General features: G+C 38.0%; 1 protein-coding gene across 1 annotated transcript; it reads left to right on the top strand.

Annotated features, from left to right (window-relative positions):
• Positions 1-531: 531 nt before the first annotated feature.
• rempA (intraflagellar transport protein rempA) lies at positions 532-8,002 on the top strand. Its single transcript, XM_089243469.1, has one exon. The coding sequence runs from the start codon at positions 658-660 to the stop codon at positions 5,143-5,145; it is 4,488 nt and encodes a 1,495-aa protein (XP_089099595.1). The 5' UTR covers positions 532-657; the 3' UTR covers positions 5,146-8,002.
• The last annotated feature ends 10,025 nt before the right edge of the window (positions 8,003-18,027 follow it).

Here is an 18,027-nt window from a genome sequence, read left to right as displayed (position 1 = left end):
TACAATAATAATTAAACAGGGCTTTTGGCAAACAGTCATACTGTTTTTCTTATTGGTGAGTGGACGGCGTGTCGCGTTGGGCTATTCACGTTGCACGCGGCACAGAAAACCTGCTCCTAGGAAAATCCGGCTTAAAGTGGTAATTATCATAACATATTACGGTGAAAAAGATATGAAAATCTCGGTAGATATTACGGTAATATTACTCGGACGTATGGTCACAACATATTTAAACGTACTCGAGTGTGTGAGTGAACTTTATATCCCTCACAGGTATGTTGCATTATGTTTAAAATAGTATATAAATTTTTGTATAAAGAATTTATTCTATTGAAATTTTTTAAATTGTCAATAATTCCCCCCCCCCCTTCTATAATTTCTCAGTACGAAAGAAAAGATAGCCGATGCAAAGGTGGTTGCCATGGCGCTAGATTTTGTAAACAAAAAACGGCTCATCCAGTGATAAGGATGCGCCCGCATGAACAAATTACACGTTATGAATAACGAATAATCGTGGAAAGTTGATTACTTAGCTTATATTTATTTTTTGAACCAAAATAGAATTCAATTGAAAATCAACTAATGAAAATATACCAATCAGTGATCAAATCCAAATGATCCAAAGTTGCAAGTATTTTAGCCTATTACGCATTCAAAATGTCCATATATGTTGATCAAAAAATTGAGGATAGAAACGCTGGTGCTGTAAAAACTCTACTGTCATGGCACGAGAGCTTTGCCATCCTTGCAGTTGTTTCCTCCGATGATGAACGAGGGAGTGTGGTCAGCCTTTACAGCGAGAATGGAGCTGTCATCATATCTGACATCACACCAAGGTTTGGTGGTGGTGTTATGTCAACGCCTCCTGTGACATGCATGCAGTGGCATCCCTCTAAAAAGATTCTATTCGTTGGCTATGAGAGTGGCGACTTGAAAGTTTGGAACGAACAGTATGAGGACAGTGATGATTTCGTATTCACGAGGCACAACCAATCTCTGACTATCATATGTTGCAGCAGCAATGGTCTGTGTTTGGTGACATGTGACGGAAGTGGTATATGCATCATCTGGAAAATCGACTCAATGGGTAAATTGTCCGTCCTTTTCACGCAGGAGTTAAAAGAAGTTATAACCGACGTTGTGTTCAGAAATAGCCGTTTGTCCAATAAGGATGAGGAACTTAGTCGATTGGCTCAAGCTGCTGTCAGCGGTGATGAATCAGCATTGAATATGTTTACCGGTTGGAGTTCAAACACTCGAGACAGCAATAAGAATGATTTCACCGCTGATGAGGAAGGGCAACGATTTTTCTTAGGTTGCTTGAATGGGATGGTTTGTTATTTTGATGAGAATGGTCATTTGGAAAATGTCCTTCAAATGGAAACATCCATCCTTCGCTTGTTATATTATGAGGAACGAGACATGCTTGTTCTAGTTACCGAATCACTCGTCTTAGCTCAGTATCAAATTGGTGATGATGGTTCATTGACGGAAATGTCAAAGGTGAAACTCAGTGGCCGCAGAGCTAAACTCAGTGTGCAGTGGGCGGGCAGTGGTGTCTTGTCAGTTTGTACTGGAGAGAGAACGATAAATTTCTGGAATGTCAACAATGGGCACAACAGCACTATATCGTTGGATGACAGTCCTTCTCTCGATGCGGAGGATGCTATTATGTGTATGTCTTACCATCAAAGTAAAAGCATCATGTGTGCAGGTACAAGCTATGGTTATATAGTGTCATGGAAATCTTGTTTCGATACTGATGATGACTCAGAAGACGAAACGTGGCACGCAGACAAAATTCTGAAATTTCAAGGGACTATAAGGGCTGTTGAATGGAGTAAGAGCGTGTATATGTTATCGACACTGACAGCGACTGATGTTTATTTGATATCGGAACAACACATGTGCTTTGCATTCAGAGATCAAGTTTCTGCAGTCCAGTTGGCGGCAAGGCAAATCGCATTAGAGTCTCAATCTTTACCCGGCATTACAGTTCACTTGTTGACAGACATGACTATCAGAGCAGTGTACCTCAGCAGCTGTTACGTTGCTCTCTCCACAGGCAAACAATTGACGTTCTACGAAATAAACTTTCCGGCAAAGAAAACGAAGCACATTGGTTCCTTCTCTCTTCCACCAGACTGTTCTGTGATATCACTGCACGAACAAAGTGTTTACACCATAAATGGTTCAACTATTGAAGTCAGAACTTTCCAAGGTACTTTGAAAAACTCTCTCGCCTTTGTTGAGAACGAGGGCGAACCTACCACGATTGACATTTCTTCTAATTTTCTTGTTGCTGTGACTAACAAAGGTATTGTCAAAATCTGGGACATTAGTAAGCGGGAAGCAAAACTCCATTATGGGCCAAAAAATTTGGAAGGATTCGCACCAGAGAAAGAAGTAACTTGCATAAGGTCTAATCACAAAGGCGATAAATTGAGTTACACATTGAGACGAAGAACTCGGAATGACTTCATTCCAGATCCAGTCCTCTACGTGTTGGACACTGAATCGAACAGATTTTTTCAGTTTGATTTTTCTAAAGGTAAAGACATAACAGTCAGCGATGATTTAACAGACTCGCCAACTCATAAGATAGACGCAGATAGTGAACGGATCATGAGCGGGCGATATCCAACGAATCATTTTTGGATACTCGAAGACGAACGGCTTCTAACTTGTGAAGTGAAACCAATCCCACCTCCTATCAGAAAAGAAAAAATTAATGAGAAGGATTTTCGTGCCATCGCAAGAAGACACAGTAAATCAGCTGAACCAAATGTCATTGAGAAAAAGAAACAGCATCTGCCTCTTGTAGTATCATTTTATATTGTACCGACGCAGGGAATATTTTTCCAAGATCATTTCCTCATGGACGAAACACAAACCCTATTGCTGGGGATTCATGTTCCGTATCATTTTATGCTGAGAGAAATTGAGCATTCTGCTGAAGCTGCTCAGACGGGTCAGACAGCAAATGCCACTGGCTCCCATGCTAAGCAGAAATCTATGGAAAGTTATCGGTCTCCTATCGATAAGAAAGTAATGAGAGACTTCATAGGAATGGAAGATTGCGACAAGACAACAAAGGAAGCTCTTCTGTCATTTAGTTATTACCTGACCATAGGGGACATGGATGAAGCGTTTAAAGCCATTCGTGTCATAAAAACTGAATCTGTGTGGAGTAACATGGCTCGGATGTGCATAAAAACGAAACGATTGGATGTTGCAAAAGTATGTCTCGGGAAAATGGGGCACGTGCGAGCCGCTATGGCATTACAGGAGGTTGAGAACGAGCCCGAATTGGACGTCAGGGTAGCCATCCTCGCAGTTCATCTGAACATGCTGGAAGAAGCCGAACAGCTTCTCACCAACTGTAAAAGATACGATCTGTTGAATACTCTGTATCAGGACAGCAATCGCTGGTCGAGGGCGTTGGAAATCGCTGAAAAATATGACCGCATACATTTGAGGAATACGTATTACAATTATGCTGATCATCTCGAATTCATAGGAGATATCAACGGTGCGATACAGATGTATGAAAAAGCTGAGGTTCACACTTTTGAAGTTCCGAGAATGCTGTTCGATAAGCCTCGTGCGCTGGAAGCGTACGTCTTGAAGAGTAAAAACAAAGAGCTGTATTGTTGGTGGGCTCAGTATCTAGAAAGCATTGATGAAATGGAATCCGCTCTTCAGTACTATGAGCTGGCTCAAGACCATTTGTCTCTAGTCCGCCTTTACAGCTACTGCAATAACATGGACAAGGCAGCGGAAATCGCCAACGAAACTGGCGATCGAGCTGCATGCTTTCACGTAGGTAGGCAATTCGAGAATCAGGGAAACATCAAAGAGGCCATCCATTTCTTCACTCAAGCTAAAGCCTTCAACAACGCCATCCGTATCTGTAAAGAACAGGGACTCGAAGATCAGCTCATGAATTTGGCATTGATGAGTGGCCCCGAAGAGATGGTCGATGTTGCTGGCTACTATGAGAAGATAGAAGATCAGTGTGATAAAGCTATTCTCCTTTACCACAAAGCCGGGTGGATCACGAAAGCGGTAGAGCTGGCTTTCAAGGTACGAGAATACGATGCTCTGTTGAGCATAGCCGGAGACTTGCCGCCCGATTCTAGTCAAGAAGTTTTATTGAAGTGCGCCAAGCTGTTCTTGGATACCGGTAAACCTGACAAAGCGATAGACTTACTTGCACTCGCTTCGCACCAAGAAGAGGCTCTCAAGCTGTGTCTAGAAAACAACATTATAATCTCAGAAGAACTTGCGGAGAAATTGACTCCCGCGAAAGACACTAGTTCAGCATTCAGGTCTGAAGTGCTCGAGAAAATCGGAGACACCTGCAGCAAGCAGGAAAATTATCACCTTGCAGCAAAGAAATATACGCAGGCTGGTAAGAAAGTCAAAGCAATGAAAGCTCTTTTGAAATCAGGAGACACTGAGAAGATAATATTCTTTGCCAGTGTTTCTAGGCAACGAGAAATTTATCTTATGGCCGCAAATTATTTGCAAACTCTGGACTGGAGACAGAATCCTGGCATCATGAGTAACATCCTTTCATTTTACACGAAAGGGAAGTGTTTTGATCACTTGTGCAGTTTCTATGAAGCTTGCGCCCAGGATGAAATCGATGAGTATCAAAATTACGAGAAAGCTGCCGAAGCGCTAATGGAAGCCTGCAAGTGCCTTGCTAAAGCCGAAGCTTCGGATATTCCCAGAGAACAGTTGTCACAAAGACTCCAGAGAATCAGAACGAAAACTGAGCTAGTCAAGCAATTCGTCCAAATCCAACAGAACTATGACGGTTTTCCGGACGATGCTGTAAACCAGTGCCGCGAACTGTTGAGGCGAGAAAACATAGAGGAGGCAGTGCGTAGGGGTGACATCTACAGTTTCTTGGTGGAACATTTCTGTAGAGTTCAGAATCACAGGGCAGCCTACGACGTAGTGTTAGAGATGAAATCGGTGCTCCCTGATTCAAACCTCACCTACTACATCAAGAGAGAATATCTGGAAGCGATTTGTAGATCTTTGGGCATCGAACCCATCGTGGATCATAGATTGAATGCCCCAGAGGTTGATAACGATGAGGATGATGCATATCAGCCTGTAGAAGACATATGAAAATGGTTTTTTTTTCCAATAATTTCATTATATACGAGCGGAGGGGGATATAAGGGGGAGGGTAATGGTATATCTCCATCAGCATCAATGAAGGGAAATGAATCACCAATCTCACACTGCTTTCAAGTCCGACTCTGCCTATATTTTACTAGAATTTAAGCGAGAACCTTCCTTCCACAGAGTATGAAATGTTTGGCATCCAGTGGCGTCGAAACCAAGGGTGCTTGAGCACCAGGGCCGAACAAACCTATTGCCCGACAATAAAAATTTTCACTTTGGCGTGTATTTTTTCCCGACCACATGCCCACCGTGGGCATGTAAAAGAGTACAAAAAAGTAGGGGGGATAATATATTTCCTATATTATCTGCGTATTTTCATCAATAGATAGCAACACATTCGTTTCAAATTCTTGGGAAAAATTTGCTTAAAAGGGAAAAACTAAGCAATGTTTTTTCGGGCATGCATTTATCTACAATGCATGTCCAGTCAGGCGTGTAAAATTGTTTAGATTTGTCCAGCCCGGTTGAGCATTTGAGAATCCTCAGAATTAATTTATAAATCAAAATTTTCTACATAACAGTCAAGTCGAGCCCCACAGATCTAAAACACTTCCGATGCCCCCCTGTTGGTGCATCAACCCACACTTTCCCCAGTAGCACAACAATATCATTAGGATACTTCCTTCCGACGTCGGAACATCGACTGAATATAGAATGTCAGAAAGAGGTCGGAAATTTTTATGTGAATGATGCAGTAAAAATGTGTTCACTCAATAAACGCCCAATATCTTCTTTTTTCCTCTAAAATAATGTTACTCTCTTTCGAAATAATTCCAAATTTTTTTCTACGTCGACAAATGTATGCCATTTCTATATTGAACAATATTTGGTAACGATATTGAATGGTATCAAATTCTTGACGTCAATCTATATCAGTGTGCTACTTGGGTTTAGTGCAGCGGTTCTCAACCTTTTTTGGCTTGTGGACTCGTTTTTAGTTTAAAATTTCTATGGCGGAATCCCTGTAGGCCTATTTTTAAATTTTATTTATCAAATTTAGTGATTTATCCTATTTTCCCTCAAGTGGCCATGGCACCTCAAGGGCTCAGCGGAGTACTGGTAGATAACTGCTACTTCATTGTGTGGAATCGTAGTTATGGCCCTAGGTGCTGAGGATTACATAAACAGCCGCTGTGGTGGTCGAGTGGTCATAGTGACAGATTCGCATCACGGGGATCCGAGTTCGAACCCCACCATTGCTACAGTGATGATCGGTTGAAGTTGGTTTTCTGCGGTTTCCAACTTCGAGGCGCAAATGTGAGCCAATCTCCCCGTTAAAAAGTCTAGTCACAGAAAGCAACAGTCCTACAAACAGTACAAATATTCAGTCACTACACTTCACTCTCTTCGCTTCTGAAACATAGATGGCAGCACTGAAAAATCATACACGACACTACATACGCGCTCAGACTGTTAGGCACACACACTTACACTTCCGGCAAACTCACTAGGTAGTAAATTGCCTAGGGCGACAGGCCTGAGTTGTGATTGGTTTGAAAGAAAGAAAGGATTAGATAAACATAGATGACAATGCACAAACTAAACCCAGCGATCAAGATCATGGTATCAAACACAGTAAAACCTGTCTTTAACGGAACCTGTATTAAGTGGAAATTTGGCTTCAACATAAAAAATAATTGTGGTCCCATGATTTCAATGCCAAAATATGGAAAAACCTGGATTAAACAGAACCTGTCTAACACGGGAACGGAAAGAAAAAATTTTATTTTAACAAAAAATTTCACATGAACAGTATAGACCAGGGGATCATACAAAATGTTAAAGAGTCCTCTACCGAAATTTTTAATACAACCTCTGCTTGCCAATGTGAAATGTACATCATCCACCCGCTACGTTAGCAAAAACCGTTTCCATACTTGATTATATCATTTTGATAAGCCATATGTAGCAAAGCAATTGCTTCATGAAATTGTGACAAAAGTTCAGGATTTTCTGCGGGCGAAATTAGTGTAAGTGTTGAATTTCCAGATGTATATGCAAGACATTCAAAATTGTATGGAAGCTTCTTTCCGTGATTGCAGTGCCCATTGAATCATTGAATTTTATAGTGGTGGGGGGGGGGCACGGAAAAATTGCGTAAAAATGTCAATGTCATCATTTCGGAAGAAAAAACAGTGTAGGTGAACTTTTATACAGATGCTGTTACTACCTTGGAACAACTGCAGCATTTTACTTCACAGTATAATGATTCAGACATGTTTAGCACGATTTTAGAAGCGAAACGCTTTAACTGAAAATCAGGCAGCAAAGGGTGTGAACTGCATACAGAAAACTCTCTTAGGCTGCGGTTATAGTGGAGTGAAGAGAAACTAGCTAAAAGAATTGCGACTAGGTAAAAGAAAATGCATAGGGTGGAGGAAGAGATGTTAGCACATAGTAAACGAGACAGAGCCGAGCAAAATGACCAGAGGGATTCTGAAATATAAGGGTGAAAAATAAATGGGAGAAACGAACCAATCAGCAGCAAAAATCCTCACCTCGTGGTAAAAAAAAAAAAAACTGGATTGTTCAAGTCGTGCACCTCATTGAGTGGCCTCTTTCTCTTTTTTTGTCTCGATGCTCGAGTATGTGAAGTGTAGAGCAAACCACTACAATTGTTTTCGTCGCTTGTCTCTATTATGTATTCTCCTACCTCATGGTCGCGTGACTATGTGTTTGGCCTTATTGGCTACTAGAAAAAATACAAATTTATTTATTTTCAGTACCGTTTTTAATTTAGTTGACTAAACGTTCCCACTAAGAACATTTTGTCGCTTAGTATGACTTCTTTTCTCATGGTCCCTCTCAGTTCTCATATTAAGATTTCCCGTTTGAAATGTTTTTTTTTTTTTGCTGAAAAAAACGTTAGAAGGCGGGATCCGCTGTATACTATAATTTTAAAGTAAATAAATATATGTATGTATTTTGAAAGAATAATGTATCGTATCAAGTGATAAATATTTAGTAATTATAGAGTAAATAATACCTATACAGTCGATGCATATATAACGACCTCCTTCATTCAGTTGAAAATGGATGTTATAGCAAATGTGAAACATATATGATAGTCATTCTGTGAAAACATTTGGGACTTATCCTACCGGTCGTTGTAATGGAATGGCAACTATAATGTGGGTTCGTTATAACGAGAGCACCAACTGTATTTATTTATTTTATCTATATATATATATATATTTCCTTTATTTTCAATTATTTTTTTATTTAAATTACTTGTGAGATCGTTACATAATTTTACACATGATGTCAATTGAACAAAAAATTGTGGTCCCTTGCGATTCCATTTGAAAACAGGTTTTACTGTATCTTAAATCACATTTCAATATTTAATGCAGATCTGTGAATAGGGCCGCAACTGGAGGGGGGCAGGCGGGTCTGGTGCCCTGAACCAGAAGGGGTGCCGAATTCACCCTTTAACTACTACTTCTACATTGCAAGGGGCGCCAAAATCCTGGCTTGCCCCGGATGACAAAGTATCTAGTTGCGGCCCTGTCTGTGAAAAAGTACATATTTCAAGAGTTGCTGAACTCTATTGGCTAATGGCATATTACAGAATCACTATTACTACTAATGTGAACCTTGTCAAGGGCGTACCCAGGATCTGAACTAGAGGGGAGGGGGGGAACAATTCACCGATACTAAATTGATATGTGTGCCAATTATTACACTTTAATTTCTCCCTAGCCGAGGCTGACATAATTTCAGAAAATTTTGTTTTCCTGAGACTTCAATTCCGTTATGAAGCATAAAAAAATTAGGTGCCAATCTAAATTTTTTACTCGCCATGGCGACCTAGGATTTGCCCAGGCTCGCTTTTAAGCTACTCGCTTTGTTAACGTTAAGGTCAAATACGTTAAATACTAGAGAAATTACTTGGCGAGAAAAACTGATATGGACCAACGCGGTGTACAAGCAACCCCCTGAATAGTTATTTATTCCCACCCATGATCTACTAGACCATACATGCTCAACCCATGGCGGGCAAGCTAAATATGACCCTAAGAGTCATCTGATGAGGTAGATCTCAAACTTAATTTTGTATGTATTCTATGTGGCACATTCTCAGATCGCATGTGACCTGCAGTACATTTACAGATCACTTGAGTGAGCTGGGGCGCTCATCACTCAACTGACCCATAATGCATTTAAAGATCACTTAAGTGGTCCACGACACAACTTTAGATCACTTGAGCGCCTCTTTTTCCCTCTCCACTGCCTTCTATGTACCCACCCAGCATTTATACCCAGGAAAAGAAAGCACACCATAAGGAGAAAACTCCCTCGAAAATTATTTTTCTCGTAGCAATATGCATATTTTTTTACAAAGTGGCAGTTGTTTGGAGGTTATCTGCAATGTTAAGTATATGTTTGGTTCCAACAAAAAGTGGCTGTTGTTTGGAGGTGGCTGTTAGAAGAGGTTTTACTGTAGATAATTGCTTAAAAACTCCTTTCACGCCATATACGTAATGTTGATTTCTGTTATTATTATCTAGATAATAATTCCAACACACACTGATACTTAAAAACGAAATTCTTATTATGTATAACATTAGAATATAGTTAGCAATCAAAACACTAAATTGTAGGACTAAAATATCCTTTAGTTTGGCAGTGCTGGTATGTATACATGATGCTTGAGAAACTTCCGTAACTTAATTCTCAGTGCAAAAGTAAGAACGACGACGTCTGACTATGATATGGTATATTTACTACCATTTATAATGCAATTGCTTCCGATTAGGAAAACATTGGTTTTATTAATTGCAAAAAATATTTTTCTTACATGAAAAAGCACTTGATTTTTTTTCCCAAATCAGGATATTTCGATGACATTGGTGTCAGTTCATAGGCTCCCACTCAAAAAATTAGAAAAATAGTATGGGGGGCAGGGTTTGAGCTACGGTCGCATTTTTTGCAAAATATGAAAGAAAACCATAGAACGCAAAAAAAGTAGCAACAACTTTTGCGAAAATGCGTACAGGAGGTACACAACGAGTAGACGACCAGCCATCAATCATTACATTAGCATTCAGGGGCGTAGCCAGAAATTTCGTTTGGGGGGGGGGGACCAAAGTGATAGAACAATAGATTTGGCCATATTTTTCCCTTTTTTCACATTTCGCAGGGAGGGGGAACCCCTCCCTTGTTAGCATTGCAGCATTTTGCTAAAGCTTTTCCACCCTTTTTTGCGAAAGGAATTTTTTATCCAGCTTAAACCCTGCATGGGGGCGTGTATTCCCCCCTTAGACATGATCACAGCATAATAAAAAAAAATTCCTAAAAAAAATTTGTATCTTGTAAGATTGACTCGAGCCAAAGCAAAATGACCGAAATGACAGCTACAAAAACAATTTTTTCCAAAACAGTGTACTAGCAACTACAGATAATTCTTTTCTCTCTCCTCACAATATATATTACATTATTATTATTTTTTTGGAATCTCCCACAGTCCAGTCGACAGACAACTCTCATCGACAATGCACACAGCAAATTATAAAGACATGCAAGTTTTTTTAAGAATGACGCTCTTTCGAGAGACCACTTCCAAAAACACAGTGCAAAATGTGTGAATTACACAAGGACCGATATAAATAACTCAAGGTGGACCAGATGGTTTTACTGCGTTGCCCATTCCTTTTTTAAAAGGATTTGTTTAAATTTTAGTGTTCAGTGTAATCGTTTTTGACAAATGAAGCCCTTTCATTTCTAGGTCTTCGCTGAGTGTTGTAAATATTGTTTATGCCTCTGCATGCCCTAAAAATGCGGACGACATTAGGTGCTATTGGGTATCATCAGAGTCATACAAAATTATTATTTTTCAACCACGCAAAAGTTTTTAATGACTACTCTACCTCAAACTAAGCAAAAGAAAAATTAATAAACCAAATGGTCCACATACAACCCCCTCCAAGGAACCTGAAAACGATACAATTTCTACTTTCGCAGAATCATTAATTGCAATCTACTACATTTGTATTATTCGGCATTATATCGATGATTCCCTCCTCTATTAAAATGAATTAGACAAATCTTGTTGATAGGACTTGGTAAAAAAAAGTAGGAAAAGTAGGACCATGGGAGCCCTGAATCAGTGCCGTCTTAACGCATGGGCCTACCTGGGCACCTCACAAAAATGAGATTTGGTTGAAATTTTCTGTAATTTACCTGGTAGGTCCTCAGAAAAACCACTTGGCCCGGGGGCCCATGGTGTTCTTAAGACGGCCCTACCCTGAATACATGAGATTCCACACTTAATTTAAAAAACAAAAATTTCGCTTATTTCAGCACTTATGCCATAAATTTAATTTTTTTTAATCGCCTATTTTTAAAGAAGAATAAAATTTAATGCTTTGGATATCAAATCCTGCCAGCTCTACTTCGATAAAATACTCTTTATAAAACTCTGGATTTATACAACCTGAGCTAAGAAATTTTTAGGCGAGAATAAAATGAGTTTAGCAGATGCTGCGCGAGAATTTTCATATGGAATAAAACTTTGTGCAGATCAGAAAGTTTAAAATATCAAAATAGAAATATTTTACACTATTCAAAATACACTTTAATCTACATAAAAGTATGTGTTTTGTTATTCAACATATTTATCTAGTTAAAAAAAAAACTATTTGACAACATCGACAGTAAGTTTTTGACTGCCTTAACGCCAGGACTCTGCCACTGGACTTATCCCGTTGCCAAGACCTCTGCCAGCCCAGCTTCGTAGCGGAATCTGAAACAAAGTGTGTGTCCGTAACAGTCTCAGTGCGTATCTAGTGTTGTCTGATTTTTCAGTGATGCCATCTATACTTCAATTTGTGGGTGTAACATTACCATTTAGGCCCCAGTGGAAATGGTCCTTATTCTAGTCATTTTTAATAGATTTTAATTTATTTTACCTTTTGTTTCCTGGATCGATCGGCAGGATCATGTGTCCGCCGTCTTTATTTTGGTTGCCAGATTCTGTGATATATTTGTACAATATTTCCTTTTCTTTCATGAAGTTATGTAAATCAGATGCAAGCTCAATACAGCACCTTCGATCTTGTGATTGGTTCTGCCATGAAGCATTGTGGGAATGCTCCTGTATAAAAACCAGATAGAGATGTGCACGACAACTACTTCTTCCGACTAATTTCCAGTCTTCGTTACTAAGGTGTCACGCCCTGTTGAGGTGTGAGCCAGATCGTCTCTCGGTTGTAGCAATGTGTTAAATTTAGGAAGGTGTGCCCTTGGCATCTCACCCGTCTCATCGCTTGATCTCATGTGATAATCAAACGTCGTTATGATCCCGTTGGCTGTGGATTGATTAGTGGCCAGACCGGCTACCCTTGGACATCCGCCTCCAGTTTACTACGCAATGGCTGACCTATAGTTTCAACGGATATTTCAAGACACAAACCCATCCAACCTGGTATCCGGGTTTCTCCTACCATGGTGTATAGAAGACCACTGAGACTGATTGAGACATCTTGGAGTGTGATGTGGATGATGTGAACTAATATGCGAATACCTGGACATAGCGGTGAGAGCGTTCTATTTTATTGTCTCATTGTAACGTTTGAGAGAAAAGGTTAACTGAGAAGATAACTTGTAAAAGTGTTGTACTAATTATTAATAGAATAAATGTTTATAATTTAACTAAAGTCTTGTTCCATTCATTATTGTCATCCATTCAATGATCACTGGGGATAAATTAATAAAGAACCAGGAAATGCAAGACGAACGTTGCATGGGAAGTGTAATGAGTGGATATTTCTAATGTTGCAGGCCTGTATTCTGTGAAACTTTTTTTTAACGGGGAGATATTCGCGCCTTGAAGTTGGGAACCACAGACAGCCAACCACCACTGTGGCATCGGTGGGGTTCGAATCTGGATCCTCATGCTGCAAATTCGTCACTGCAGCACTGAATTAGTATTTGAGGTCAAAAACCTAATCCCTATCGCACATACTTTGAATAAACGGCTTCATTTGACTTAACAAATTTAACACAGGTTGAGTATTTTAGATAAAATGGACCACTTTCTAGACTCTTTGTACAAAAATTCAAAATTTCAGATTATATAATGAATATTCTGTTTTAATTCTTTTAACAAATTAGTATTATTTTTAAATGAAACGTAATATACAATAAAGCACGTTTCTCATCATGTTATATACCTATTGTGATAAAAAGAGCGTTCATTTAGGTTTTTGATGCTTGTATTGTCCAAAATCGGTTTTTAGCATTAAAAACCCAACCCTGTGTGCAATTCAGGGTTGGTAAAAAAACCGGTTTTTTTGAAAAAAACCAAAAAACCGGGTTTTTTTGGTTTAAACCAGGTTTTTTTGGTTTAAACCGGTTTTTTTGTTTTAAATAGTATTAACATTAAAAACAATGAAATTTCTGAAAAATCATTCAAACTTCTAATAATTAACTAAAATGAAATGGTTATTAATGTAATTAACACTATTCCCATGCTAATTAATCAATAAATATTTATTACATTTTAACAAAAACCAACTTTTGCCATTTAATTATTTTTTGCTCAACTCAATGGATTACTGTGTAATTGAAAATTCTTTCAATGTTATTATTAATCATATAGTATATAAAGGTTTTTCTCCAGTTACTTTCAGTATACTTAATTAGGAAGCTATTTTGAAAAAAGTAATAAAAATTAAGTGAATATAATGTATTTAATGAAGCATAAATAATGCAGATTAATTAGCAATGATTTACGATATATAGGATGATTATAACTAAGGTTCTGATTTCAAAACACTGTAAAAAAAGAACGATTGTCAAAATGACTTGAAAATTAACATGAATATTCTTGAAGAAATGGAATTTTATTAAGTAAAGGGGGGAAAAATACTTAAAAATGTAAAATTAATGACATCATCCAACACGGGAAATTTGCTAGTAGAATGGAAATGATAACCAGCCATGGCAAAATGTTAACTTAATTATAGCAGTGCACGATTTCATAATTCATGGAAACATCACAAAAAACGAAGTAATTGAACAAATAACTACAACTTACTTAAGAAATGTTAAATATGTTGTCCAACCTGAGGTTGAAAGCACAAAAATTGTTGTTCAACAACAGAATCGGAGTATGCCATGGTCATGATGTGGATGTGCTTGCAATTCAGCTTCATTAAACCAAACGCGCCCCCATGTTAATATTCACCAAATTTTGCAATCTGACCACTGTTTATGACATTTTGAGGTACCCCCCACAGCCAGAAGTTAAAAGGGTTAAGGTGCATCCTGCCAAAATGGGTTTTCAGCAGCTGCTTTGCTGGTATTGCAATGTGCATCTTGATAGAAGTTCTATCCACACACTGATGCTGTGGAAGTGCCAAAACGATGTGGTTGCACAAAATAGATTATACTGCTGGCCAAGTACAGCATCATCTACCTGCACATTTTGCACTACTTGCATTTATTTTTTTTTCCTTTTGCGAAAGAAACTTCCATTGCTTCAGGAATATTCATGCAAATTTTCAAGTCATTCTGACCAGTAGTTCTTATTGAATAGTTATGGAATCAAAACTTCAAATTATAATCACCCTGTATATAGCTGATTATTTTTCATAAATCTGTTATTATTATTCAGTAGAATCCTGTTTAACTGGGCTTAACAGTATGAAAGTATAAAAAAAAACTACTATTGAATATTAAGACTGGGAGATATACGGTAGGAGACGTGCTACTTCTTATGGGAAAGAAAATGAAAATGTATGTGAGGTAATGTAACTACTAGTACACTGGTCTTTGTCCTTTAAGGACAGTTGGTGTCTTTATTGGTTTATAGGACCACCTGCCCCTAGCATGATGGTGTCACTACTGTTGCTGCTTCTTTGTGAAGGGAAAAAGAAACCCTGTGAGATAATACACCACTACATTTAGATGTGTGATGCAATCCTTATTCATGAATTTGCTAAAGATAGAGCATCAGAATGTAGCCAAAGGGTAGAAAATGTTGTAAGAATGAGAAATTTTGGCTTTTGTATATAACTTTAAATAACTAACATACTTCATATGAAAAATATATATATATATTCTGGCCACTTTTATGAGACTTTTTGAAAAAAACCGCTTATAAAATCTTATGTCATTTAAAGATATACCATCAGAATGTACCCCAAGGATATAAAATGTGGTAAAAATTAAACATTTTGGCTAATAATGAACCAATATGATATTTTTAAAGGAAAAAAATTATATTTAGGCAACTTTTATTTGATTTTTTGAAAAAAACCAAACTGGTTTTTTTAAAAAAACCACTTGGTTAAAACCAAGGTTTAAACCATGGTTTAAACCAACGTGGTTTAAACCAAACAACCCTGGTGCAATTCCATCAAACCTTCTATGATTGTTCCCCCTTTTGCTTGGTTTTCACTCGTGGGCCCTTTAAGAATAGCCCAAGGCTCCATAAGTGGGGGCGACATCTGTTCCCAGGTTGTTCCCAACACTGCTCTAGATGTCAGACAGCAACATAATACTGCCCAGAATTAAAAACAAATGAAAAGATACATCATTGAAAGAACAACTTACGAATTTCACACTAATTTATTTTCGCCTTTCGTTTTTAAACTACACATACTTATAAAACAGTACCAAAACACTGGTAATAAGTGCTTTTTTTTTACCCCAGCGAAAAACACATAAGAAGCCAGTTGGATATCTTATTATATGTAATTTGTTTCGCTGCAGTATTTCCTGAGTTGAAGAATTTTTTTTCTGTATATAATAATAATAGCATCTTCTAAAAAAAAAACAAATTACAAATATCAATATTTAAAACTCACTCGAAGGGCCGTTTCAAAATTAAGTACCTACTGACCAATCCAAAACTAAATATACAGCATACAAACTCCACAGCGACGTGAAAAATAATGGAACAATCATTGTATTTCCAATGACTAACGTCAACTCTAATTTTCACCAATATGTGGAAAAAACTTGCGAGCATCATCAAAAATCTCGCTGGCTATTCTATACGTTCGTTCATTAAAGATTAATTATAGAAAAAAATGATATGTTACAATTTGAGTGTCAAATATCGTTAATGGCAAAAGCTAATTTATATAAAATATCACCAACATGGGCATGCCAATTTCCGAGTAGGTGGAAATTTCAGAAATAATAAAACTAATTTATGATGGCGAAAAAAAAAAAAAATCGATAAGTACTTCGACATTGAATAAAGAAAAGATATAATCTGAAAAATTTTCGACGCAATATGTAGGTATGATATACTAGTTACGACATCTATCATACATGTAATAATTCTCACTCGGAACACTGCAGCTCACATGATCAACAACATACAACAGCAATCGTTTTTTTTTACACAATCGTTGGTAAAACACACGCGTAGAGCACCTGGTTACGAAAGGAGAAAAAAAACAAAAAAAAAAGCCTTAAAGAAACCCAGCCAGTGGTAAATATATTTTATACATACGTATATCGATAAAAAATACATCAAAATAAAAAGGGGGAATTATATGAAACGGTAGCAATGCATGTAGATCATTATGTGTAACACTCCTTAAAATTAACATTTCTTATATGAATTCTTTTGCATTAAGCTATTTTCAATTAACATTCCACAAGGCTTTAAATCCTGTATGTGATCATAGGTATCCGCTTCAGAGCAGGTTTTACCACCTCCCGCCTCTTTAACCGAAAGCTCTCTACTCTTCTTATGTACCGGTCAATTTTTGTGTCTGTTTTTTTTCCCCACATTCGTTATGCAAAGTATGAAAGACTGTATACCAAGCGAAGATGAAGTTCAGAAAGAAAATTTTCAAAAGCTCAAGTCTCTGCTGGGAATCAAACCACCAACCCTTCGTGTACTGGGCGAGTGCTTTACCATTTAGCTATAGAGGACTGGCATTTTCTTTTCTCATATCTGTACCTCAGAACCATACTGTCATATCTTCATTTTTGTCAATTTTGAGACATTACTGTATTCTTGTAGTTCTCATTCTGTAGTTTAGGGCGATGACATTGTATTTTAGTTAAAATAATTTTTCAATTTTACAAATTATTTTAGCTAAAATACAATACTATGGGCCCTAAACTACAGAACGAGAACTACAAGAATGCAGCAATATCACAAAATTGAGAATTTAATCCAAAAATGGACAAACGATCGTATGGTTCTGAAGTAAAGATACATTCCCTGAATGGGACCGTGCATGGGCAGTCTCTTAACTCGGCTAATAGCTCTTAAGGACAGCAGCCCACTAGATGATGACATGTTGCTCTCTGCTGTTCTCTCGCAGAAGCTTAGTTTTCTTTCAAAACTTCATCTCTGCTTGGTATCCAGTCTTGCATACTTTATAGGAACAGCGGAAAGTGACATAATTTCTAATGGTAGGATATTCCCATCAAAGGTGGAGTTGACACACCAGTTCGGCCCCCCCCCCCCCCCCGAGACCATGCTTTTGTTTTTCCACACACTATTACTTCACTATAGTGGAGCCCCATTGAAACTCCTGGGTAGGAGAGGCGCTTGCTGCAGTATAAGAGGGCTATGTCATGGCTCCCATACAGGGAAGGGAATAATAGGACTTCAGCCTTAGAGTAGAGGACTAATCCTATTGTCTTTTTTTAGTACAAAAATTTCAGAAGGGCTCCCTGAAAAATCCTGGAACGTAACTCGCCAAAGATCTCAGAATAAAAGAGACAGGATGCACATTATTTTTACCAGGGCTTGACAGATCTCAGACGCCAGGTCACTATGGGGAACGTGGAAAACTGGCTACTAGAAAATCTGTATTGGCAGCTTAATTTCTATGTGATTGCTAA

The sequence above is a fragment of the Pholcus phalangioides genome, unplaced genomic scaffold (genome assembly GCF_987345545.1).
Source record: "Pholcus phalangioides strain wild (caught in Gottingen) unplaced genomic scaffold, Ppha-v1.0 ptg000003l_1, whole genome shotgun sequence".
NCBI classification, from domain to species: domain Eukaryota; kingdom Metazoa; phylum Arthropoda; class Arachnida; order Araneae; family Pholcidae; genus Pholcus; species Pholcus phalangioides.
Note: the sequence above shows the minus strand (reverse complement) of the source record. Positions and strands in the feature narration are given on the sequence as shown.

Bases quoted from the DNA above. Each gene is read 5' to 3' on its own strand.
- rempA (XM_089243469.1), top strand. From the start codon at position 658: ATGTCCATATATGTTGATCAAAAAATTGAGGATAGAAACGCTGGTGCT.